A 25,644-nucleotide genomic window follows, 5' to 3' on the forward strand; every position below is an offset into this window, starting at 1 on the left:
GATTAACGAGGGAGCCTAATTATTCTCTTGGCTTGTGCAGCGTGGGGACCTGGGCAGCCCACACTGGGAATGCCAAGGGCAGGGCTGCAGCAGGGAGAGCAGATCCTCCCAAGGCTGGTGGGTAACACTGAAGTGAAACTCCCCAACACGTTACCCCCGGTGCTCCCTGATCCCCCGCCACTGGTTACTGCAGGGGTTCTCACTTGTGTCCTGGTGACCCTGTCACACAGCAAACCTCCGAGTGCGACCCCCATTGTACATTAAAACCCCCTTTTAATATATTTAACGCCATTCTAAATGCTGGAGGCAAAGCGGGGTTTGGGGTGGAGGCTGACAGCTTGTGACACCCCTCCCCCGTAATAACCTCGCGACCCCCTGAGAGGTCCCAGCCCCCAGTTTGAGACACCCTGAGTTATTAAGAAGCTGAAAAAAGCAATCACCCCCCCCGCCCTTTACTGCATTCCAGTTCTCTGGTCCCAGCCAGCACCAGGTCCAGTCCAGGGCGAAGTTATCTAAACACTCTGCTCACTCTACAAAATGTTCTTCCGACCCCAAAGCGTGAGGCACGTTGCCAGGTCAATAGTAGTTTGGATTTTATGCAAAATCCCGCACTGCTGGCCAATCCTTCAGCATCTAAAACTAACGGTTTTGTAGGAAAGAACAAGAGGAGAGTGGCTCAGTGGTAACGAACGCAGACGTCAGAGTCCAGAGATCAGGTTCTTAGCAGCGCTGGGGAGGTTGCTGGCTTGAAAGTCCCTCTGGAGTCACCCACGGCTGGGCTGGGCCAGTCCGTCCCATGCTCAGAGCTTCGTTGGCAGAGCAGGGACTCCGGAGGTGGGAAGCAGGATTGAGACCAACTGGAGCTGATGCAGCTGCCATGTCCTTTGCCATGCGGCTCGTCCGTCCTCTGTCCCGAACACACAGCGCGTGGGCCTGGAGAAGCTCTTGGAGTCTCCTGTCCACGGGCCTGGCCCTACGTGGCTTCTGCAAGCGCCTTCATTGCCCAGCTGATGGCCTTTGGGGGGCCATCGGACAGACTGCCTGGTGCTGCTGCCAATCTGTCGGGGGGGGGGAGTCACCAGATCTACCCCCCTGCACACACACCTGTAACTCACCATACAAAGATGATAAACAACATCCTCCTTGGCCAATCATGACGTTTTCACTGACCCTGCACGTGGTCTCTCTGCTCAGAGTCATCGCAATGATACATATTGGCATTAATAACACCATAAAGTGTGTCCCATGGGCCATGCAGCGGCCCAGCTTGTTTAACGATCTCTTAGCGCCATGCAGGAGAACAGCGACAATGAGCCAGCAGAACTCACTGCTACAGGATGTCGCGGCAGCCGAGGGGGTCAGAAAACCAGTGGAGGTTTATAGGGATTATGGGAACATCCTGACTTCTGTTAGGAGCAAAATGGCCTCAGAGCTCCCAGTCTTCATGCTTCAGGGCTGTAAAGCCACCTTTGCCTATTGGTGGTCAGGAAGAAATGTCCAGTAAGGGTGAGTTATTCTCTTACTGGCCTCGAGGGTGTTGCTGAAGCAGCTGGCGACAATAAGTGACCGAGCTGGAGGGATCCATCCCCGTCTCTGGGACAGTGGCAATTTCTGTCTTTCCTTGGCCCACAGACAAGGGAAGTCCCCGGGAGGGGCAGAGCTAAATATGCCAAGCGGTGGCCATTGGATGAGGCGCCCTGGGATGCCACGGAGCTGGCAGCTCACAGGGTCTTGAGGGACTGTGTGTTGCCCCCCTTGTCGTGCCAGCAGGGGTCAAAGATGGGATAGACGGGCGTGTTGTCGAAGGATGTGTGGAAAGTGTGGATGTGGGTCAGTGTGTTGGGGTGATCAGCGTTGTAGAAGGAGACCACCCCATCCGTGTAGTTCAGGTGGACCCCTATGGTCTCAGGGTGGGGATGGATATCCAGGGACCATGGATTAGTGTCAAATATCCAGTACTTCTTCCCGGCCTTCTGCTGGTGGTAGCCAATCAGCCAGTAGCCCTCGGTGCAGACCTTGCGAGGGGGCCATGGCCACCTCTTCATGCTGATCAACCTCCCCTGCCTCCTGGCTCGGTCCGAGACGACGCCCAGGTTCCAGCGCCGCTTCCAGCCCACGGACACCTCCCAGTAGTGCTGCCCCGTGCTGAAGCTCTGCTTGGCCACCACGCAGTTCGTCATGTCGAATCGCCTCGGGCTGGAGTCGACAAACCTCTCTTGACTGACGCATGTCACCTCCTTCCCGTCCTTCGAGATCACCAGGTTAGGGTGAGCCATGTCCGGGTCCAGGGATAAAACTTCCTTCCCTAGAAAGTGAAAAGGGACAGAGGCTCAGGACTCCTGGGTTCTCTCCCCGGCTCTGGGAGGGGAGTGGGGGCTGGTGGGTGGGAGCAAGGGGGGCTGGGATCCAGGACTCCTGGGTTCTCTCCCCGGCTCTGGGAGGGTAGGGGGGGTCTGATGGGTGAGAGTGGGGGGGTGGGAGGCAGGACTCCTGGGTTCTCTCCCTGGCTCTGGTAGGGGAGGGAGATCTGGTGGGTGGGAGCAAGGGGGGTTGGGATCCAGGACTCCTGGGTTCTCTCCCCGGCTCTGGGAGGGGAGGGGGGGCTGGAATCCAGGACTCCTGGGTTCTCTTCCGGCTCTGGGAGGAGAGGGGGGCCTGGTGGGTTAGAGCAGGTGGGGCTGGGAGCCAGGACTCCTGGGTTCTAGGCACAGATCCCAAGGCCAGAAGGGACAATTGTGATCATCTCGTCTGACCTCCTGGATTATGTAGGCCTGGGACCTTCCCTAGAAGAAAATTCTCAGAGCAGAGCTTTCAGAAAATTCTCCCATCTTGATTTAAAAAGTTGTCCTTGATGGGGAATCTCCCCCGACCCTGGGTAAATTGTTCCAAGGTTAATTCTCATAGTTAAAAATTTGTGTCTTGTTTCCTGCCTAAGTCTGTCTAGCTTCAGCGGCCGGCCACTGGCTGGCGTGAGACCTTCTCTGCTAGACTGACGAGCCTGTTGTTAAATGCTGGTTGTTCCCCGGGTAGGTAATTACAGGCTGGGATCAAGGCATCCCGCACCCTGTAGCCACCTCTCAGTTAGGCTAAATAGATCGAGCTCCTGGGTCTCTCACTGTAAGGCTGGTTTCTAACCCTTGAATCATTCTCACGGCTCTTTTCTGACCTCACTCCAGTTTATCACCAGCCCCCTTGAATGGTGGGCACCAGACCTGGACACGGGCCCACCCAGCGCCAAATCCAGGGGAAATCCCACCTCTGCTCTGCTCCTGCTGGCGATTCCCCTGGCCAGCCACCCCGGGCTGGGCCCAGCTCCTGTTTGGCTCTGGCAGGGTGCAGAAGAGGATGGGGGGGGGGTTGGAGAGTCACAGCACTGGAGGGGCGGGAGAGGCACTGTCTGTGTTTAGCCCAATCCCAGCTGCTTTGAGCTGTGTTCTGATCATATCATGCCCCAGCCCCTGCCCTGACCTCCCCCAAACCCAGAGCTGCCTTCTGCATCCCAACCCCCTCATCTCTGGCCCCAATCCAGAGCCTGCACCCCACCACCCAGAGCCTTGATCTCCTCCTGCATCCCAACCTCCTGCCCCAGCCCAGAGCGCCTCCCACACCCTGAACCCCTCATTCCCAGCCCCACCCTGCAGCCCTCACCCCAGCCCTGACCCTCTCCTGCACCCCAAACCTCTCATCCTTGGCCCCACACCAGAGTCTGCACCTGCAGCCCAGAGCCCTGACCCCCTCCTGCACCCCCAGCCCTGAGCCCCTCCCACGCCCTGAACCCCTCATCCCCAGCTCTGTTGGGACATGGGCATCAACAATTTTCTTCAACTGGGTCACTGGAAAAAAGGGTTTGAAAACCACTGGGCCAGGATACTGCTTGGGCAGACCTCCAAGGAAAACAGAGGGTGCTGCAGGGAGTAGGATAGGGCTGTGGCAGGAGGCGCTCTCCCCTGGCAGTCAGAGCTGGCCCCAGTGCGGCGCTAGGGGGCGCTGTGCTGCAGGGGATCAGTAGGGGGCGCTCTCCCCTTGCAGCCAGGACTGGCCCCAGTGCAGTGCTAGGGGGCGCTGTGCTGCAGGTACAGGGCTCAGCAGGGGGCGCTCTCCCCTGGCAGCCAGGACCGGCCCTGATGCCTCAGTGCGGAGCTATGGGGCGCTGTGCTGCAGGGAGCGGGATGGGGCTGTGATAGGGGGCGGTCTACTCTGGCAGCCAGAGCTGGCCCCAGTGCGGGGCTACGGGGTGCTGTGGGGCAGGGAGTGGGTCAGGGCTCAGTAGGGGGTGCTCTCCCCTGGCAGCTGGGGCTGGTCCCAATGCCCCAGGGTGGCACTAGGGGGCACTGTGCTGCAGGGAACGGGCTCTGCAGGGGGCGCTCTCCCCTGAGGGTCAGGGCTGGCCCTAATGCCCCAGTGTGGCGCTAGGGGGCGCTGTGCTACAGGGAGCAGGGCTCAGCAGGGGGTGCTCTCCCCTGGGGGTCAGGGCTGACCCCAATGCCCCAGTGCAGTACTAGGGGGTGCTGTGCTGTGGGGGCTCTGCAGGGGGCGCTCTCCCCTGGGGGTCAGGGCTGGCCCCAATGCCTCAGTGCGGCGCTAGGGGACACTGTGCTGCAGGGAGCAGGGCTCAGCAGGGGGTGCTCTCCCCTAGGGGTCAGGGCTGGCCCTAATGTCCCAGTGCAGTACAAGAGTGTGCTGTGCTGTGGGGGCTGTGCAGGGAGCACTCTCCCCTGGCAGACAGGGCTGGCCCCGATGCCCTAGTGCAGCGCTAGGGGGCGCTGTGCTGACGGGAGCAGCATTTCTACACACAGCTAAAATTTTGTCGTGGGTATTTTTAGTAAATATCACAGGCCATGGGCAATAAACAATCAGTCCCGGACACCCCGGGCCTGGCTGCCTGGGGCTGGTCACGGAGGTCACGTAAAATCACAGAATTCGCAACCAACCTGTAGCTTTATCTCTGCACCTCCAGAAACGAATATTTTCTTTTTTGCAACTCTTCCAACCCGCACCCCATCATCTGCTGTGAGGCCTGGAAATCGCCTTTACATGGTGTTTCAGAGGCGGCGGGGACGGGCCGCCGGCCTGACTCACCGGGCGTGAGCGGCAAAGCTCTGGCTTACCAGGGAAATTTCTTCGGGGGAGATTTTTCCACATTCTGGTTTCAGAAGTCTCAGCAAGCGGCTGCCAGGACGGGGTGGAGGTGGGGGAAGGTCGATGGCTTTCCTGATGGATAAATCTCACACACACATTAAAAAGTGGGGAAAGGGAACTAAAGATGGATAAGTAAGAAAAAGACTAGCCCTGCCCACTAGTCCCAACTCCCCTCCCAGAGCCAGGGAGAGAACCCAGGAGTCCTGGTTCCCAGCCCCCCTGCTCTCACCCATCAGCCCCACCCCCCTCCCATAGCCGGGGAGAGAACGCAGGACTCCTGGCTCCCAGCCCCCCTACTCTCACCAACCAGATCCCCCTCGCCTCCCAGAGCCGGGGAGAGAACCCAGCAGTCCTGGATCCCAGCCCCCCCTGCTCTAACCCACCAGACCCCACTCCCCTCCCAGAGCCAGAGAGAGAACCCAGGAGTCCTGGATCCCAGCCCCCCCTGCTCTGACCCACCAGCCCCCACTTCCCTCCCAGAGCCAGGGAGAGAACCCAGGAGTGGAGACCCCAGCCCACTTCTGAGAGCCGGGGACAGCCTGGAGCCTGGACCCCTGGGTTTGAGGGTCCCCTTGTTGTCTGGTGGGTCCCAGTCCCAGGGCCTGGAGTCAGGGTAGCTAGGCCCAGGCAGAGATTCACTTTCGTTTTCAGGCTGAGGAGGAGCCTCAAAAACTGCTCTGGGCAGGAACTGGCAGCTTGTATCCAGCAGGCTCAGGAACTCCTGCAGAAGCCGCTGCCCTCACCCTGCCCTCAGCTGGAGTCAGCTTCTCCTGCCAGCTATGGGCAGGGGCTAACGGCGGTGACACAGCGATGAAAAGGGCTAGAAAACATGAGCTGTGAGGGGAGATTGAAAGAACTGGGGGTGTTCAGTCTGGAGAAGAGAAGGCTGGGGGGATGTGAGAACAGTTTTCAAGTACATAAAAAGTTGTTACAAGGAGGAGGGAGAAGAATTGTTCTCGTTAACTGCTGAGGACAGGACAAGACGCAATGGGCTTAAATTGCAGCAAGGGCGGTTTAGATTGGATGCTAGGAAAAACTACTTGTCCGGGTGGTTAAACACTGGAATAAATTGCCTAGGGAGGTTGTGGAATCTCCATCACTGGGGATTTTTAAGAGCAGGTTGGACAAACCCCTGTCAGGGATGGTCTAGATGGTGCTTGGTCCTGCCATGAGTGCAGGGGACTGGACTTGATGACCTCTTGAGATCCCTTCCAGGCCTGTGATTCTGTGATCATCAATGTCTCCCTCTTCTCTGATCAGAAGGAACACTGTTCCATGCCACCAAAGGAGGAACGGTTGTCATCATGCACACTAGGGAACAAACCCTACAACTCTTTGAAATGTACCATGACAGTCCCCGTGGTGGACATCAAGGAGTTGTCAACATAAGAATGGTGCTTATCTCAAGGTGCTATTGGCCTGGGATGACAAAGGACAGCGTCGAGTGGGTCTGTAATGTAATTAAACCAAACCCTGACCTGTGTCATTTAAAATTACTGAACCACCAAAACAGAAAATCAACCTGCTGGTGGCATCTGACTCAGATAGTGAAAATGAACATGCATCAGTCCGCTCCGCTTTGGATTGTTATCGAGCGGAACCCGTCATCAGCATGGACGCATGGCCTCTGGAATGGTAGCTGAAGCATGAAGGGACATATGAATCTTTAGCGCTGTCACGGAGTCACCAGGCGATGCTCTGGAACTGCTCCCCACCAAGCCAGTCAGGACTTCGGGGAGCCTCCTCTTCCTTGGAGCAGACTTATTCAGGGGAAGAAGCTCACACGTCTTCATCTCCTGGGTCTCTCCTTGGAGCATTCAGCATCCTCTGCCCCTCCGTGCGCTTCCCACAGCGAGTCCACCCCAGCGGGGTCCTGGGGAAGCCACAGGGTCCTGCACCCCCACTTTGCAGTCAGGCGTGACTCTCAGCCAGACAGTAACACAGAGGTTTATTCGATGACACGAACAGGGTCTAAAACAGAGCTTGTAGGTACAGCGAACCGGATCCCTCGGCCGGGTCCATTCTGGGGGGCAGTGAGCCAGACCCCCACGTCTGCACTTCACTCCTTGTCCCCAGCCAGCTCCAGACTAACCACCCCTCCAGCCCCTCCTCTGCTCAGCCCCTTTCCCGGGCCAGGAGGTCACCTGATCTCTTTGTCTCCAACACCTTCAGCTGGCACCTTTGCAGAGGGGGGGTCCAGGCCATCAGTTGCTAGGAGACAGAGTGCCAGGCATTTAGGTGCCCTGGCCCTTTGCTCTGCCAGATACTTAAGAACTGCCATGGGGACACTGAGGCACCAACACAGTATTCAGAGAAAACATTAAGAACTTTCCCAGTTCGTCACATCTCTCCCTCCTTCAAGACTGAACTGAGCGAGGTCACTCCAGCCAGTGACCTGGGGAAGTTCGAACCCACCAACGTTCCCATGGATGCCCCAGCATCTCTCCCATTCCTGGGTGTGAGTTACACCAGGACAGTCTAGTCTCACGCCCTCCCTTAGGTCGGGTGTGCTTGATGGCACTTGCAGGCCACATGTGGGAAGGCTTATGCAGCTTGAACCCTTTTGCCAGCCCAATACCCCTGGGGTTCAAACTGGGACGGGGTCTTCTCCCAGCACTCTGGGCTGCGATTCGGGCTCTCTTGGTTAAGAGCCCCCATCTTGGCCTTGGCCAGCTCTGGGCTTGGGCAGCCGCTTCCCACTTTGTGGCCCAGACGCAACGCCTCTGCCTTCCCCCCTTACACTTTCCAGCTTTTACCGTCAGTCCCACCTCCTTGAGGCAGCCCAGCCCCCTCTTCACCTGGCACACCTGTTCCTCCCAGGTTTGGCTAAAGATGCACATGTTATCAGTGTCTGCCAGGGTCAAGTTCTCCATCACCCTCTGCCTGTCTAGAATCTCCCCAGGCCTAGGCATAGGGTCGGCATCGGACACTGATGGCTTTAAGCTTCTGATAGCCCCCATAAAACCAGATCATCCTGTCTCGCTTGGGGATCAGCCCCACGGGTGAGGCCCATGGGCTGTAAAACAGCTGGATCCCATCTAAAGCCAGCAGGCCCTTGACCTCTCTCTCCAGGATCTGGGCTGCTTTCCCAGTGACTGAACGGGGAACACCTGATGGGGAGATTGGCTCCCACCTCAGGGAAGAGATCCCCCAGGGAGTCTTCCCTCTTCTCCTCCCAATCCTCCCCTTTCAGGTCCAGGGGTCCCCTCACTCTCCTCCCATCCAGCAGCTCGAATGGGAAGAACCCTATGGATTCCTGGGGCACCACCAGCTGTCTCCCGATTCTCCCCAGTTCTACTTCCCCTTGGGGAGCCCATTCCCGGGACAGGAATCCCTTCTCCTGCAGGACTCTGTCCCTGCAGCCTTCCCCAAGGGGGTTTGCAGCGCTGTGGCCAGCAAGTTCCCTCAGCTTCTCCAAGGAGGGATCCCTCTGCAGCTCGGTCTAGGATTCAGCGGCTGGGGCAGGGAGTGGGACCTGCTCCCTCTCGCTGGCTGGGCCTGGGGTCACAGCCCCCCTGAGCCCTGTCCCTGGTAGCTGCCTGCCTGCTGTGTAATCACTTCCCAGCAGCACGTCTGGACCAGGCAAACCTGGTTGGCAGCCGACCTGCCCTGCCTGGGTGTCCCTGCACTCAGCTGGGGTCTCAGCTCCCCCCGTGCTCAGCGCTGCCCTTGCTGTCCCAGTGGGGGCAGGCAGTGAGCTCTCTGCTCTGGTCCCAGCATCAGAGCTAGCATGAACCCCCTCTCTGGTGTGCAGGAGGGCGGGGAGCATCTCTCCCTCCCACTCAGCCCCAGGGGGCTGGTTACAGGTAGGCAGGTATCCTGAGCCCAGCAGCCCCTCCCCACTGCCAGCCAGGTCATTTGCATTTTCACTGACCATTTCCATCCTAGCCAATTGGTTCCCTGGATTTGAATTCAAACCCTCGGCCGTTACAGGAGCGGGGCCCGGATCCTGTCCCAAGGGGAGATAGTCACCCCCCAACAGGGCCTCCGAGCCGAGATCCTGGAGAACCCCAACCACCAGCCAGCCCGATCCCTCCTGGGTCTGCACAGGGATCTGGGCCATAGGCAGGGCGAGAGGCTTCACCCCAGGGAACTTCACCCAGGTCCCACAGTCCCTCAGCATCTAGGCTGCACCACCACAGTTCTCTCTGTCTCAGGGTCTAGCCCCCGCAGGCGTGTTTCCCCACTGACCCCTGGGCAGCCCCCTATGTCTCTCTGCTCCACCATCACCAGTCCACGCTGCTGCTGCTTCTCCTGCAGCTTTTCCTCGGGCTCTTGCTCTCTCATGGTCCTCTCGCTCTCTCGGGCTCTGCTCCCATCCTATCCGTCTCCAGTCTCCTGATGGAGAACCCAATCATGAAGACCCTCGTCTGATTGGGGACCAGACTCCCGGGGATGCCTGGCTGCTGCTCCAGCTGCTCCCAGATCCTCTTGTAGCCCCATCTGGGTCAGGAATCTGCTCCTCAGAGCGGTCCTCCTCCTCCAGCTGCACGATTAACTGTGCCTTGGTGAACGTCCCCATGCGTAACCCTCTCTTTGTGCACAGGATCACAATGTCCTTCTCAAGGAGACGGTGATAGGCCATCACTTCACCGTTCCCAAGTGGCTCTGGACTCACAGGCCTGTGTGCTCTTGGCTCCCCCATGGTTTCCAGGAAGAACCCCTGGTGTGCCAGCCCTCCTCGTGATCACCACCTCTTTGCCAGGGTCGAGCTGCAGACTCCTCCGTACCTGGGACTGCTCCTGCAATCCCCAGGGGAACCCTGCTACTGCAAAAATCCTTCTCTCTCCCAGGGTCGAGCGGCAAGCTCCTCCGCCCCTGAGACTGCTCGCTGCAGTCCTCAGGGGGACCCCGTTACTCCAACAGTCCTTCTCGCTGGTCACACACTCCCAGAGGTTAACTGCCCCCTGAAACCATCCCTCTCTGAGCCTTCAGCACGCCTGGTCCTCATTATCCCGCCTTTGCTGAAAATGTGTCTGGTATGACTGGTTGGCAAGAACAACCAGCTTTCCAAAGGAGCGCTGTCAGCAGGCGTTTTCTAGCACGTACTAGGACAGTGGAGAACGAGCCCATGTTAAACCACACACTGAAGTTGTGGAGCGGGCACACGCTCAAGCTAGCCAACAACAGTGACGAGACAATGAAGATTTAGAAACTGTGACAACATTTCTGTGAGCCAGCGTAACTGGAGCCACACGTGCGGAGTGAGGGAGCAGGCTGGGCCTTCAGAAAGGAAGCCGACGTGCTGTAATGAGCCACGGATGAATGGCGTTCGAGGGCAAAAGGAGAAAAGAGGTTTGGTTTCTGCTCTCAAAGGGCTGGATTCTGATCCCAGCTGCCCTGGGGTCAAACCGGAGTCACCCCCTGACTGCAGTGGGGTCAGGGCCAGATTCTGATCCCAGCTCCCCCTGGGGTCAACCCAGAGCGACCCCATGTGACACCCACTGCAAAACTCAGAAGGCCAATAAACAACCTGGCATTTATTATTGTTTAAAAACATTGGTTTTTTAATCAAGTCTCATGGTTTTTAAGCAGACTCTGTTCCCCGGAGATAAACCCAAAGCCAAGTGAAGTTAGCGTAGACCAGAGGTTCTCAGACATTTGTACCCGTGACCCCTCTCACCCAGGAAGCCTCTGAATGTGACCCCCCCCTAATACATTAAAAACACTGTTTAATGTATTTAACATCATTATAAATGCTGGAGGCAAAGCGAGGTTTGGGGTGGAAGTTGCAGCTCGCGACCCCCCCCATGTCATAACCTCACGGCCTCTTGAGGGGTCCCGACCCCCAGTTTGAGAACCCCTGGTGTAGAATATTTAACTGCAGACACGAGCCCAAGTGTCTGTGTTGGGTGAAGAAGATACTTGCAGCTCCCTGTACCGGCTGTTTTTCTTCCTTCAGGGTTTTGAACTCTTCAAAGTCTTTCTGATGCTCCCTTCTAAACTCATCGAGCTCCTGCGCCTGTTGGATGAAGGGTCCCAGGCCTTGGGGTTTGGCCAGGTCATAGCTCAGCTGGAGGTACTACTCTGGGCTGCATCTCATCAGCCTCACCTCCAATCTGACCACTTCCAGCACCAGGTTCTTCAGGGAATTCTTCCTCACTGCGGTGCCAGTCGAAGAAATTAATCGAACGCAGGAAGTAGCTGGGCAGGTGTCTCTTCTCCAGGCAGAACTCCAACACCTTCAGCAGGGTCCCCAGAGCATCCGGCAATGTGGCCCAGTGCTTTGTCTCTGGGTTGAGGTCAGAAGCCCAAAACAGGACCATCTGCAAGAGAAGAAGTTACTCACCTTGTGCAGCAACTGGAGTTCTCCCAGAACCGTGCCCCGATGGTACCTCACTTCAGGGGCGCACCCCCCGTGTGCCTTTGAGCAGAGATTTTTTGGTAGCAGCACCTGTTCTGCCTGTGTGTGAGCTCCACACATCCTTGTGTCCCATATTGAGATACCTAGAGGTGCAGGGACAAACTGCCCTCATTTCCTTCTCTACCGTGACATCCCACAAGATCAGAGGTTCTCAAACTGGAGATCAGGACCCCTTGGGGTCGTGAGGTTATTATGTGGGGGGTCACGAGCTGTCAGCCTCCATCCCAAACCCCACTTTGCCTCCAGCATTAATAATGGTGTTAAATATATTTAGAAGTGTTTTTAATTTATAAGGGGGGGGGTCACACTCAGAGGCTTGCTACGTGAAAGGGGTCACCAGTGCAAAAGTTTGAGAATCACTGCACAAGATGAAACATTTTCTGTCTTATTTTCTATCTCTCTCCTAATAGTTTCTAACACACGATTAGCCTTTTTGACTGCTGCTGCGCACTGAGTGGAAGTTTTCAGAGGACTATCCACAGTGACCAAAATCTCTTTCTGGAGTGGTAATAGCGAATTGAGAACCCATTGTCATGTATTTATAGTTGGGATTATGTTTTCCAACGTGCATTACTTTGCACTTATCAGCGTTGATAAGTCACCCAGTTTTGTGACATCCCCCTGTAACTCTTTGCAGCCAGCTTTGGACTTAATTATCCTGAATAATTTTGCCACTTTCCTGTTCACCCCCTTTTCCAGATCATTAATGAATATGTTGAGCAGCAAAAGTCCCAGTACAGACTCTTGGGGCACCCCTTTGTTTTCCTCTCTCCATTGTGAAAACTGACCATTAATTCCAACCCTATCTTTCAGCCAGTTACTGATCCATGAGAGAACCTTCCCTCTTCTCCCATGACAACTTACTTTGTTTAAGAGCCTTTGGTGAGGGAACTTGTCTCAGGCTTTCTGAAAGTCCAAGTACACTATATCCACTGGATCCCCCTTGTCCACTTGTTTGTTGACCCCCTCAAAGAATTCTAACAGATTGGTGAGGCACGATTCTCCTTTACAAAAGCCAAGTTGACTCTTCCCGAACAAATCATGCTTATGTGTTTGATAATTCTGTTCTTTACTATAGTTTCTACCAATCCGCCTGATATGGAAGTCAGGCTTACTGGCCTGTAATTGCCAGGATCGCCTCTGGAGCCCTTTTCTAAAATTGGCGTTTGCTTGGTCGTCCTCCAGTCATCTGGTTCAGAGGCTGATTTAGGCGATAGGCTACATACCTCAGTTAGTTGTTCTGCAAATTTCACATCTGAGTGCCTTCAGAACTTTTGTATTAATCCCTTCTGGTCCTGGGGACTTGTTACTGTTTAGTTTAACCATTTCTTCTAAAACTTCTTCTACTGACACATCAGTGTGGGTCAGTACTTCAGATTTGGTCCCCAAAGAGGATAGATCTGACATGGGAATCTCCCTCACGTCTTCTGCAGTAAAGACTGATGCAAAGAATTCATTTAGCTTCTCCGCAACAGCCCAGCCTTCCTTGAGTGCTCCCATAGCACCACAATCGTCCAGTGGCCCCACTGGTTGTTTGACAGGCTTCCTGCTTCTCAGGTATTGAAAAAAATCATACTATTTGTTTCTGTACTTTGTCGGGGGGGCTGGCTAGGTACTTCGGGCTGACAATGCCACCTAATGGTGATGCTCCAGGATAGAACACCCACCAGTGGGGGCCCCAGGGGTCGCTTTGCCTAGCAGCAATAGCACAGGGGTAATACCGCTCAGTGGTATGCATGGGAATGGCAGGGGAACTCCACCAGGTTCTTACCCAGGGCCCTTCAAAACAAAGAGATCCCAGTACTCGCAAGTGCTTTCCTTCAATCGCTTTCTACACTTGTCCCTCAAGCGGCATCTCCAGGGCTTGGACGTGGGGTCCTTCTTGTGTTCGCCCTGCTCTGTGTCTGGCAGCTCCTTTGCTGGCAACAGCAAGTCGTCCCTCTCCGCTCCCGCAGCCGGCTGGCTTCCCGCGCTGCAGCTAAGAGGTTCGACCCCAGCGGCTTGAAGTCCCGGAGGCTTCCTGCCAGGAGGCTCTTGCCCACAACTGCCCTCCTCCTCTGTCAGCCCAGACTGAGCCCAGCGACTCCCTTTTCAATGCTCCTACCACTGGGAGTGTGCCCAGTAGGGGCGAGGGGGCGTGGCCTCTTGGGCCCAGAACCGTTTGTTAACCCTCGCCTCTCCAGCGCAGGGTTGGTTCACCCTGTCACAATCTTTAGCAAGTTGCTTCTCAAATTCTTTCTTGGGCCTGACTTATTGTACTTTTACATCTAACCTGCCAGGGTTTGTGCTCCTTCCTCTTATCTTCACTAAGATTTGACTTCCACATTTGAAAGGATGCCTTTTTGCCTTCTGTGGTCTCCATTACTCTGCTTGGTAGCCATGGTGCCGTTGTTCTGGTCCTCTTACTGTCTTTTCTGATTTCGGGTATACGGTTAGTCTGCACCTCGATGATGGTGTTTTTAAATAGTCCCTATGTTCCTTGCAGGAATTTTACCCTTGTACAGCTCCTTTGAATTACCATCTAACTAGCTGCCTTGCGTAGTTCCCCTTATTAGAGATAAATGTTATAGTGGAGGGGTCTTTTTTTTAATTATCCCCCTAAATGTAATTGCATTGTGGTCACTATTACTGAGTGGTTCAGCCAGATTCTCCTTCTGGACCAAAGACTGAAAATCCTTGCACAGGGCAATGAAAGGCTGAACTCTGACGGAACTCGTGGAAATACCTGATTTCTTTAAATCCATCAGATAATCAAGAACATCGGAGAGGGAAGAATGATGAGGTGAAAACTGTCACTGAGGACCCCAGTGGTAAAATCTCTTCCATTTCTGAAGGTATTTCTAGTAGAGATCTTTGTATCTGTTTTATCTCTGCTGAGCAGGAAACCTCTATCACCAAGAACCATTGAGGAACCAGGCTCTGAACCAGAGAATGGCCACCCTGGGGTGGAGAGACCGACTGGAGTTCTGGGGCAGCCGACAGGAAACGACCAGGAGCTGCAGCTGGACAGGAAGTGAGACGAATCAGGTCAGAGAACCAGATCTGGTGCGACCGAGTTTGCGCAGCTGGAGTGATTCTGTCTCTGTCTCGTTTGATGTTGTTCAGAATCAGTGGTGTCAGAGGATATGCATGAAGACGAGATCTTGTCCAAGGAATGAGGAAGGTGTCTCCCAAGGACTGATAACCCAGACCTTTCTGTTGGCAGTGGTCGGAAAGAGGCCAACTTCTGGAAACCCTCAGGTCTGGAAAATCTGGCTGGGGATTTGAGGGGATTGAGGTCAATAGGGCACTGTTTTCACTCAGAGACCAGTATGGTACCTGGGCCTGGACTCAAGACTGGTCAGAGGGAGAGCTCCATCGTGACCAGCCTAAGTTTAATCTTCAGTTTTTACAACATCTCCTTTTAACTGCCAAGCAGATTTTGCACTTTGCTGGGATTTGAGGGTATCTCAGGCAGTGGCTACACGGGAATGTCTGTCACTGACTGGGAAAGCTAGAATCCTGGGGATCCCAGCATACCAAGTCAGCGACAACCCCTAAGCAAAAACCTCTCAGAATGGAGGGGAAGGGGCAGGTGGAGGAGGAAGGGGGCAAAGGGTACATTAAATGGATCCCCCCACCCCAAAGTATAAAGAAATAAATGAGGTGAGCTAAACAGCACCACACTCTAATTGTAAGTAAAACTGGAGGTTTAGCTAAGCTAACAAAGATGAAGTGGGCACGCTGGAGGCTCCATTTTAGGCCATCAGGCGATGGAGAAGGAATTGAGGGTGGTTCACCCAGGCACCTCTAGATATCCTCGGTATGGGGCGTGAGGATGTCTGGAGTGTGCTCTTGGGCAGAATGGGCACTGCTACCAAAATTCTCCCAATAAAGGCATCTGGGGCACATGGGCATCTGAGATGGAGAACCCAGAGCGAAACAGTTGGAAGAAGAAACACACAGCTCTAAGCACTAGACCCCACACCCCTCCCAGAACCAGGGAGAGAACACAGGAGTCCTGGCTCCCAGCCCCCACTGCTCTAACCCACCAGACCCCATTCCCCTCCCAGAGCTGGAATAAAATCCAGCTGTCTCCGCCCTCCCTCCCCTGCTGCTCTAACCCACTAGATATTTCTCCCCTGTACCTGTGGCTGCTCCTATCACTCATTCCCCACCCCCTCCCACTCTGCCCTCTCTGTCTGAATTACCTTCAGGTGGTAGGAGGTCAGGACTTTGCCATACCGCAGCCTCCACTTCTCCATGTTGATTTGCTTCATCAGCTGCAGCGCCTCTCGCCAGCACCATCGAGGTCAATGTCCCTGAGGAGTCGGGTCTCAGCCAGAGAGTAAGTGAGCCTGGGATGGGGTGGGGGAAATGGGGCAGGGCTGAATGGGAGTACGAGGTCAGACAGACCCCCTCATCCCAGTCCTGCACCAGGGTGTGTGTGTGTCCCTGTGCCCCCTGCTGGTGGGGATGGCCCCTGCTCTGTGTGTGTGTGTGTGTGTGTGTGTGTGTGTCCCTGTCCTTGCGCCCCCTGCTGCTGGGGATTCATGCTGTTCTGTGTGTGTGTGTCTTTGCCCCTCCATGCTAGCAGGGATAAGCCCCCCTCTGTGTGTGTTTTTGTTGACTTCTGCTAGAACAAACGAGATTTGCATTTTTACCTCCAATACAGATTCTTGGCCCTCAGATCAGTCCCAGTTCTGTAAATCTCCATGATATTCCAGGTGGGTTTGATCTGCTCAGTGCCCTGCTCCCGGTCCCACCAGTCGGAGAGCCACCTGAGATCCTGCTGCAGCCAATCCATGGACATGTCCACTTTATTCTGGACGGTGGGCACCAGGGCCGGCTCCAGGACCCAGCGGGATGCCTGCGGGAGGTCCACCGGAGCCGCGGGACTGGCGAGCGGCAGAGCGCCCCCTGCGGCATGCCGCCATGCTTGGGGCGGCGAAATGGCTAGAGCTGGCCCTGGGGGCACCAGGTCTATAGACACAGCTTGGCCGTCCACCTCTGCACTGAGCAGCACGGCTGGACTAATTGGTGTAATACCCACAGTGTTCTCCAGTCTAACGTTGCCTTGGAGAGGGCAAGACAGAGGAGTGGGAGTCAAAAGCCAACAGCTGACAGAGGTCAAAGCTTTGCAGATCTGAGATGATGGAAGAGCAAAGGTCAAGGGAATGAGGGCCAAGATCCCAGGACTCCTGGGTTCTCTCCCAGCTCTGGGAGGGGAGTGGGATCTAATGGCCTAGAGTGGGGGGTGGGCTGGGAATCAAGACTCCTGGATTCTCTCTCAGCTCTGGGAGGGGAGTGGGGTCTAGTGGCGAGAGCAGTGGGGGCTGCCAGCCAGCATTCCTGGCTTCTATTTCTGTGTCTCTGTGACATTGTGTAACTAATTTCATTTCCATGGGCACGTGGTGAGTTAGCGGAAGAACTGAGACTAGAAACCAGGAATCCTGACTCCTTAACCCCCAATTCTGGGAACTCCATTGTGCAAGAGAGATAATGAAGGAACAGTGAAAAATTTCTCACCACACAGCTCCACTGGTGCCCCTTAATCCTCACCTCCAACCCTGGGCTTCTCCCTTTATGCCCCCCAGCTCTGCCAATGCCCTGACCCACAGACCCTGCTATCACAGCTGTGGGCTTCCCCAACACACAGCTCTGCTTGTGCCCATCAACCCCAACCAGCAGCCCCTACTGTCACAGCCAGGGGCTCTCCCACCCCCTACAGCTCTTGTCAATCCCCTCAAACCCAACCCACAACCCCTTTTCAACGTATTTACTATTTTACCCTAAGCAACTTAACAGTTTTCCCTTCTATATTTCCCTCGTGCTTGTGCTTATAACTCCTCCACTTAGAGAGTCCCTTAATGTATATAATTTTACTTACTAATTCCAGTAGCAGGGTTTCTTTGCTCTAAAAAAAGAGAAGAGGCAAGAAAAGCACTAGTTAAAATCTGTGACACTTCATTTCTTTTACAGAAGGCTGATCACAAAGGTAAAACTGGAAGAAAATGATGAGATTCCTGCAGGGTTGGAAAAAGTCAGATTTCTTTGTGTCTATATTAATCAAGTCTTTCAGCCAGCCCACAGTAACAGATACGGGTTGTCTTAAGTGCTGAAATCAACACACACCGGAAATACGATCAGTTAATCCTGTTCCACACTCAATAGTTCCACTGTTTACTTCATTTATGGGGAGGATTTTTATCCCAGTATAGGAAAATCCTTCCAACCCCTGCTAGCATGAATGCTGTTATACTGATATTAAAGGGCTGTCGCATTTGGCAAGGAATTGACTGGAGCAACAGCAACACAACCCAGGTTGAAATGAGATTAAGAACATTCTCAGGACATGGATATAAAAACACAATGTTTACCCAGTGCAAATTGGTGTTATGCCCTTTACCACGGTCGCAAGGGTGCACCTCTTTGGCAAACTCCTTGGGAAGTTAAAGAATGAATTAACAGCAGGTGGCAAAAAGAGAAACCTGAAAAATATTCCTCAATAGAGCTGCTGGGGTTTACGTCGCCATAGTTATGGCACTCGTGGTACGGAGTATTCAGACCCCTCAGTGTCGTAGCTATGTACCTAACTTTTATGTGTAGATGAGGCCGTAAAGAGCTCACTCTGTTTACTTTATCAAAAAAAAAGATTAAGAGGTGACTTGATTACAGTGTATAAGGATCTTCATGGAGAGAAAATCCCAGCTACTAACAGGCTCTTTAATGTAGCAGATAGGGTCGCTAGGTGTCCGGTTTACCTCCTGCCACCCCATGAGTCTATTGTGCTGGAGGCATCCATTCACCCCACCTCACCTCTAGGACTCCAGTGCCCTGGGAGCCTCTAACCCCTCCCCTGAAGATTTCAGTGCACTGGGAGCATCTACCCCCTTCCACGATTCCAGTGCACTGTATCTACCCACCCCCATGATCCCAGTGCACTGGGAGCACATCCACCTTGAAGATCCCAACTCCAAGCACATTGATTCTCGAGAAGTTTATGTATAGTTTGTTTATGTATAATGTATAGTTTGTTATGTTTGGTGTGTGTGTGTATGTGTATATATATATATATATATATATATATATATATATATATATATATATATATATATATATATATATATATATATATATAAAAGTTAATAGAAGAAAAACAAGAAAATAAAACAAACCAAAACAAACACTCTATGTCAGTGTTTATCATCTTCCTGACCAGCCTTAATTAACTAATGCAGTAATAATGAATTAATATTCCCAAAGAAACTTACCTTCAGTCAGAGCTTTCTGGACACACTCCCACAATTCTGTTATTACACTATATGGACTAACGCTATTCTTCCAAAGCTGTAGCTGAAAAGGGGGGAAATACGACATCTTTAGACACTTTAATCCAAATCAAGAGGAAGCTGCAGGTTGGGACTGAGTGGTACCAGCAGAGCTGTGGTGGAAAGCCCTGGGCTGGGCTAGCAGAGGGCTGCAGATCAGGATTGAGGGGCACTGGCAGACCTGAGGGGCTGAGGGGGGGAAGAGCCCAAAGCTGGGCTAGCAAAGAGTGACTTTTTGAATGCCCTATGATCTCACTCACCTGCTGGTCATTTATTGTTTTTATGTCTTCCTCTGTGAGATCCACGTCTCCAGTCTTCCTCTCCAAGAGATCTCTTATTATCAGTTTGTTATAATCCACCACCACTTTGTTCCCTCAGCGGTACACTGGCACCCCATGCTTCAAGCTCTCCCAGACAGGCAGAAGACTTTTTGGGGTGTATAGTTTTCTATACAGGCTGCCCATAAGGATCAGGTTCGTGTTGTACTGGATGGGGACCAGGAAGTCATAGTCCCTGCTGCTGGACTCTGTCCTGACGTGGAGGTCCTGGGCTTGGCTGCCCACCAGGATGGCTTCCCCCGTGAACAGCTGCACATTCCACTCATGCACCCGAGCCATAATCCTGCTGACCAGAGCTTGCACCAGCTGGCACTCCCGCTCCCTTCTCTGGTGTTCCCTTTGCTCAGGATACACATGGTTCCCCAAGAAGCATTTCAGGAACTCCTGGACAAGTGTATGAAAGTCAGCCTGTTCCTCTTCCCTTTCCCTTGGCACCTCTGCCTCACTCTGGTACTTGCCAGCCATCCCTGCAAGGCACAGATGGCTCTTGGCAGGGCTGAGCCCTCCTCAGTCACTCGGAAAACTCTAGTAGTTCAGCTAGGCACTTCCTGTAAAAGGCACCTCCTGTCCTGCCAATAGCTCAGCCACATGGGGGAAGGGGGTGTTGTTTGCAGAGGGAATCGGCTGGTTATCTGCCAGAGAGACCTTTGGCATCTGACTTACCGGAAATGACACCATCACAATAATCCAATAGCAAACGCATGAGTCATTAGGAGACAAATTCCATTTCTTTCAGACTCACAGGGACCCCTGTGATCATCTGCTGAAATGTCCTGTATAACACAGGCCAGTGGACTGCCCTGAATTAATTTGTTTGCACTAAACCCCAGTTCATACTGGCAGGCTGGCTGCAGCGGCTCAAGAGCATGAGTACCAACCTCAGGGCAGACTGCTAAGAAGCAGGATACAAACCAAAAATTGAATGTGAATTCTATACTTAGATTTCACCAACTAGTTATCAAGTGTAAACTCCTCTGGCACGATACCAGCCTTAACACAGAGTGACAGATGGTCCCCTGGGATACTCTGATCTATCCTGCACCTACTCACGCCTGCCTTTGTGATAGATGGTCCTTTACACCAAAAATCACAGCAATATTCAGATTCCTCCCGAGCCCAAAGGACCAATCACTTACCCCAGGTCAATTACACCCTTGATCTTATACCAAAGAGAACCCGCTTGTAGCAAATCCTATAATAAATTATCTAAAGATTTACTAACTAAGAAAAAGAAATGAGAAGTTATTTACAAGGTTAAGGCAGGTAACTTATACACACAAATGAGTTACAGCCTTAGGTTCCAAAAGATGATAGAAGTTTCTGTAATCAGCAAACTCTATACATCTTTTAGGACTAGCCCTGGCCACGCACTGGGGATCTTTTGCTTATGCTTAGTGACCCTGGCCCCTCAGTGACCAGGCAGCAAAAAGACACAGTTTCTTCCTGTCAGGGATTTCTATTCCCTTCCTCCCAGAGTTCAGGCTGATGGGATGAGTTCATGTACAGGTCTTCCCTTCACTGGGTGGGGTGGAATGCAATTAACAAAGTCTTTGTTCTTTGAGGTTCACAATGGCTCATTTGATTTCAATGAGCATTCTGGTGGGCAGGCCCTAACACCTTCTGTAGGAAGCTGGCATTGTACATTAATGAATGCTTCTTTCCTGCTTGACGATTTACACAATTACAGAGGATTACAAGCGTTTTATAAAGTCTGAACCCTAAACACATTCTTAGAAACTTAACAGACTGCTAACACACAGGTGAGCCAGACTGCTTTCCAGCTATGTATTTGTCAGTGTTTAGTTGAGACCTTGGGGCCTTAGCATGAGCTGGCAACTGGTCTGCCAGCGTCACACAAATTTTTCAGAAAAACGCCCCATCTTGATTTACAACTTGCCAGTGAAGGAGAATCCACCCGAGTCCTTGTTAAGTTGTTGCAGTGGTTAAGTCCCCTCATTATTAACAAATTCATTCTTTTGAGTCTAAACCTGTCCAGCTTAAAATTCCAGCCATTGGATCTCATATGTTTGTCTGCTAGATTGAAGAGCTTCCTATTACAAAATTTCTGTTCCCTGTGTTGATACTATACTTATAGACTCTTATCTGCTCCAGAAGACATACCCAGTGTTGCCAATCACAAACCTTAAACGGTCATGAAAATGGCTTAAAATCATGAGATTTGGAGGGAAAAAACGCTGGGTTCTCTTTATTCACCTTTGGGTTTCCGAGCCTTTTAGGATCTTGTTTTCCTACTTGCCTCCTCAAACCCTCCACCGCTCCCCAAAAACAGTTTTGTTAAAGATGAAACCATCAGCTAGGTCCCTACTCAGCATAAGTATAGCACTACTTTCAGTACCCACAGAAGCGTTCTGTAGCATACTACTGAACAGAGCCAAACATGTCATCAATGAAAAACTGTGTACTGAATGAACACAAAACGATCATGTGTAGATCACATCTTTACCCTGAGACAATTGAATGAGAAAAGTCTTGCTTATCAGAGATGAATCTTGAACTACATAGATTTCACCAAATCTTTCAGCTGCATCCGTAGGGTCTCCATTGCAGATCTTGCAATAATATGGTCTTCCTAGAAAGATAGTGTCACTGACCAAGATGCTGTATGAAGCTTCAAAATGCTGTGTAAGGACAGAAAGTGGAGAGGCAGATTGGTTTGCTATCAGCAATAGAGTGTGGCAGGGTTGTATCTTAACACTTTTCCTTTTCCGCATAGATTACGTGATGCAAAAAGCAACATCAAAGGAAGATACAGTAGTTATGTGGAATAGAGAAAAGTTTCAAGAGACCTTTGCAGATGACATTGTTCTGGTGGACACAGATGACAATGCCATGACAAAGACCACTACAATGTCAAATGTGGTGCTGTCAAAGAGGATTAAGAAACAGCCAAAAGAAGACAAAAGTCATGATTGTTGAAAGAGTCAGCAATGTTGTGCATCTGATTGATGGTGAAGAATAAGGCATAGTTAACAAATTTGTATATCTTGGAAGCACAATCAGTACTGATGGCCAACTCCATAATGAAGTGGAAACAAGAACTGGAGAGGCAAGTTGGATTTTTTGAGACTGTCAAATATCTGAATAAATAAAGAGATTCACACTAGAACCAAGATAAAAGTTATACAATGCCACAGTGATACCCACATTGTTACATGCTTCTGAAACTTGGCAAGTGCTAGTGTCATAAACAGATAGCTAAGGGTTAATGTCTCTTTCACCTGTAAAGGGTTAACAAACAGTGACCTGCAACACCTGACCAGAGGACCAATCAGGAGACAAGATACTTTCAAATCTCGGTGGAGGGAAGCCTTTGTGTTTTTTGGGTTTTGCTTTGTTCTCTCTGAGCTCTGAGAGTGACCACATGTACCTACAGGCTCTCTAATCTTCTATTCCAATTTTGTAAGTATAAAGGTAGAAAGGCGGTATCGTCTTTTTATTTGTTTTCCTTTATGTGCAAAGGTGTATTTGGCTGGAAGTATTTTAAATTGTATTTCCATTGGAGGAGGCTGTTTCTCCAATTTCTATAAGCTGACAGACCCTGTAACTTTTTACCATCTAAATTGCAGAGATGAACCTTTTACTTTTTTCTTTCTTTTTATTAAAAGTTTTGCTTTTAAGACCTGTCTGATTTTTTTCTCCTAGTTAAGGCTCAAAGGAACTGAGTCTGTATACACCAGGGAATTGGTGGGGAGAAGGGAAAAGTGAATTTCCTTTGTTTTAGATTCACGGAGTTGAATCTGGATTGCCTCTGGGGGAAGGTATCATTCCTCTCTGTGTGGTGATTCAAGTTGAATCACGGTGATCTCCTAGTGTACCCAGGGCGGGAAAGAGCTGGGAGGAAGAAAGGAGGGGGAAGGGATATGGTTTATTCCCCTTTGTTGTGAGACTCAAGGAATTTGGGTCTTGGGGTCCCCAGGGAAGGTTTTGGGGGAGACCAGAGTTTATCAGGCACTCTACTCTAAGTCCTGATTGGTGGCAGCACTACAGGATCTAAGCTGGTAATTAAGCTTAGGGGAATTCATGCTAGTACCCATATTTTGGACGCTAAGGTTCAGATTTGGGAATTATACCATGACAGCTAGAAGCCCACAACAGGAAACAACACACTCCATCAGAGATGCCAGCTGAGAATACCTGGTGTCCGCTGGGGGGACAAAGTAACTGACGCTGATGTGTTATGAAGGACTGTCCAACAAACAGGCTGTAGAGATAATGATTCGAAAAAGAAGACTGAAGTGGTTTGGGCATGTTGCACAGATGTCAGGAAAAAAACCACACCCTATACTCCTAGACAAGCACTTGACTGGAGATCCAGCAATATCCCCTTCACAGACTCTCTCTCAGAGATCCCCCAATATCCCTGCTCAGGGATCCCCCAATATTCCTCTCAGAGACACCCATCAGTTTCTCTTCAGCGACCCTTACTAAACCTCACAGAATCCACGCTGTTAGAAATACACAATATCTCCCTCAGAGACCTCAAAACATCCCACAATATACCCACAGAGAAACCCAATGCCCCCTCAGAAATGCCCGAATAAGCCAATAGCCCACAAAGAAACCCACCAGTTTCCCCCATCAGACGTTCAAATATTCCCAAGAGACCTTCCAGTTTCATCCCCGATAACCCCACGATATCCCTCCCCAAGGATCACACAACCTCCTCTCTGACCACCTCCCAACATCCAACTCAAGACACGCCTAATATACTCACGGGGACCTCGCAACATCCCCCTCAGAGCCTCCCAATATTCCCTTCAGAGACCCCAATATATACCCAATATCTCCCCTCAGAGACCCCCAATATATCCTCAACATCCCCCTCACAGACCCCTAACATCCCCTTCAGAGCCCCCCAACATATCCCCAATATCCCCGAGACTCCCAATATCTCCCCAACAGACCCCTAACATCCCCTTCAGAGCCCCCCAATATCTCCTCAACATCCCCCTCAGAGCCTCCCAACATCCCCTTGAGACCCCAATATATACCCAATATCTCCCCTCAGAGACCCCCAATATATCCTCAACATCCCCCTCACAGACCCCTAACATCCCCTTCAGAGCCCCCCAACATATCCCCAATATCCCCGAGACTCCCAATATCTCCCCAACATCCCCCTCACAGACCCCTAACATCCCCTTCAGAGCCCCCCAATATCTCCTCAACATCCCCCTCAGAGCCTCCCAACATCCCCTTCAGAGACCCCAATATATACCCAATATCTCCCCTCAGAGACCCCCAATATATCCTCAACATCCCCCTCACAGACCCCTAACATCCCCTTCAGAGCCCCCCAATATCTCCTCAACATCCACCTCAGAGCCTCCCAATATTCCCTTCAGAGACCCCAATATATACCCAATATCTCCCCTCAGAGACCCCCAATATCTCCTCAACATCCCCCTCACAGACCCCTAACATCCCCTTCAGAGCCCCCCAATATCTCCTCAACATCCCCCTCAGAGCCTCCCGATATTCCCTTCAGAGACCCCAATATATACCCAATATCTCCCTCAGAGACCCCCAATATCTCCCCAACATCCCCCTCACAGACCCCTAACATCCCCTTCAGAGCCCCCCAATATCTCCTCGACATTCCCCTCAGAGCCTCCCAACATCCCCTTTAGAGACCCCAATATATACCCAATATCTCCCCTCAGAGACCCCCAATATATCCCCAACATCCCCCTCACAGACCCCTAACATCCCCTTCAGAGCCCCCCAACATATCCCCAATATCCCCGAGACTCCCAATATCTCCCCAACATCCCCCTAACATCCCCTTCAGAGCCCCCCAATATCTCCTCAACATCCCCCTCAGAGCCTCCCAACATCCCCTTCAGAGACCCCAATATATACCCAATTTCTCCCCTCAGAGACCCCCAATATATCCCCAACATCCCCCTCACAGACCCCTAACATCCCCTTCAGAGCCCCCCAACATATCCCCAATATCCCCGAGACTCCCAATATCTCCCCAACATCCCCCTCACAGACCCCTAACATCCCCTTCAGAGCCCCCCAATATCTCCTCAACATCCCCCTCAGAGACCCCCAATATATCCTCAACATCCCCCTCACAGACCCCTAACATCCCCTTCAGAGCCCCCCAATATCTCCTCAACATCCCCCTCAGAGCCTCCCAATATTCCCTTCAGAGACCCCAATATATACCCAATATCTCCCCTCAGAGACCCCCAATATATCCTCAACATCCCCCTCACAGACTCCTAACATCCCCTTCAGAGCCCCCCAATATCTCCTCAACATCCCCCTCAGAGCCTCCCAACATCCCCTTCAGAGACCCCAATATATACCCAATATCTCCCCTCAGAGACCCCCAATATCTCCCCAACATCCCCCTCACAGACCCCCTAACATCCCCTTCAGAGCCCCCCAATATCTCCTCAACATCCCCCTCAGAGCCTCCCAACATCCCCTTCAGAGACCCCAATATATACCCAATATC

General features: G+C 52.1%; 1 protein-coding gene and 1 long non-coding RNA gene across 2 annotated transcripts; both read right to left on the reverse strand.

The window, feature by feature from the left end:
- Nucleotides 1–338: 338 nt before the first annotated feature.
- LOC115643790 (tripartite motif-containing protein 72-like) lies at nt 339–19,185 on the reverse strand. The gene is made up of 5 exons (XM_030547785.1): nt 19,074–19,185; nt 17,373–17,399; nt 5,109–5,211; nt 3,257–3,325; nt 339–2,305 (listed from the first exon to the last, which is right to left on the reverse strand). The coding sequence occupies exons 3-5, from the start codon at nt 5,140–5,142 to the stop codon at nt 1,722–1,724; spliced, it is 687 nt and encodes a 228-aa protein (XP_030403645.1). The 5' UTR covers nt 5,143–5,211; nt 17,373–17,399; nt 19,074–19,185; the 3' UTR covers nt 339–1,721.
- On the reverse strand, nt 10,042–15,782 carry LOC115643791. Its single transcript, XR_003998375.1, has 3 exons — nt 15,694–15,782; nt 13,275–14,758; nt 10,042–11,405 (listed from the first exon to the last, which is right to left on the reverse strand). It is a non-coding gene; the product is annotated as an uncharacterized LOC115643791 (long non-coding RNA).
- Nucleotides 19,186–25,644: the final 6,459 nt, after the last annotated feature.

This window comes from Gopherus evgoodei, unplaced genomic scaffold (genome assembly GCF_007399415.2).
Source record: "Gopherus evgoodei ecotype Sinaloan lineage unplaced genomic scaffold, rGopEvg1_v1.p scaffold_71_arrow_ctg1, whole genome shotgun sequence".
Classification (NCBI taxonomy): domain Eukaryota; kingdom Metazoa; phylum Chordata; order Testudines; family Testudinidae; genus Gopherus; species Gopherus evgoodei.

What these genes read in the sequence shown, in the direction of transcription:
- LOC115643790 (XM_030547785.1), bottom strand. Translation starts at nt 5,142, where the DNA reads ATGTGGAAAAATCTCCCCCGAAGAAATTTCCCTG. An exon ending in CCCCCGAAGAAATTTCCCTG is followed by an intron (nt 3,326 to 5,108) that starts GTAAGCCAGAGC and finishes GCACCCTGCCAG; the next exon opens with AGCCAAACAGGAGCTGGGCC. An exon ending in CCAGCAGGAGCAGAGCAGAG is followed by an intron (nt 2,306 to 3,256) that starts GTGGGATTTCCC and finishes TTCACTTTCTAG; the next exon opens with GGAAGGAAGTTTTATCCCTG.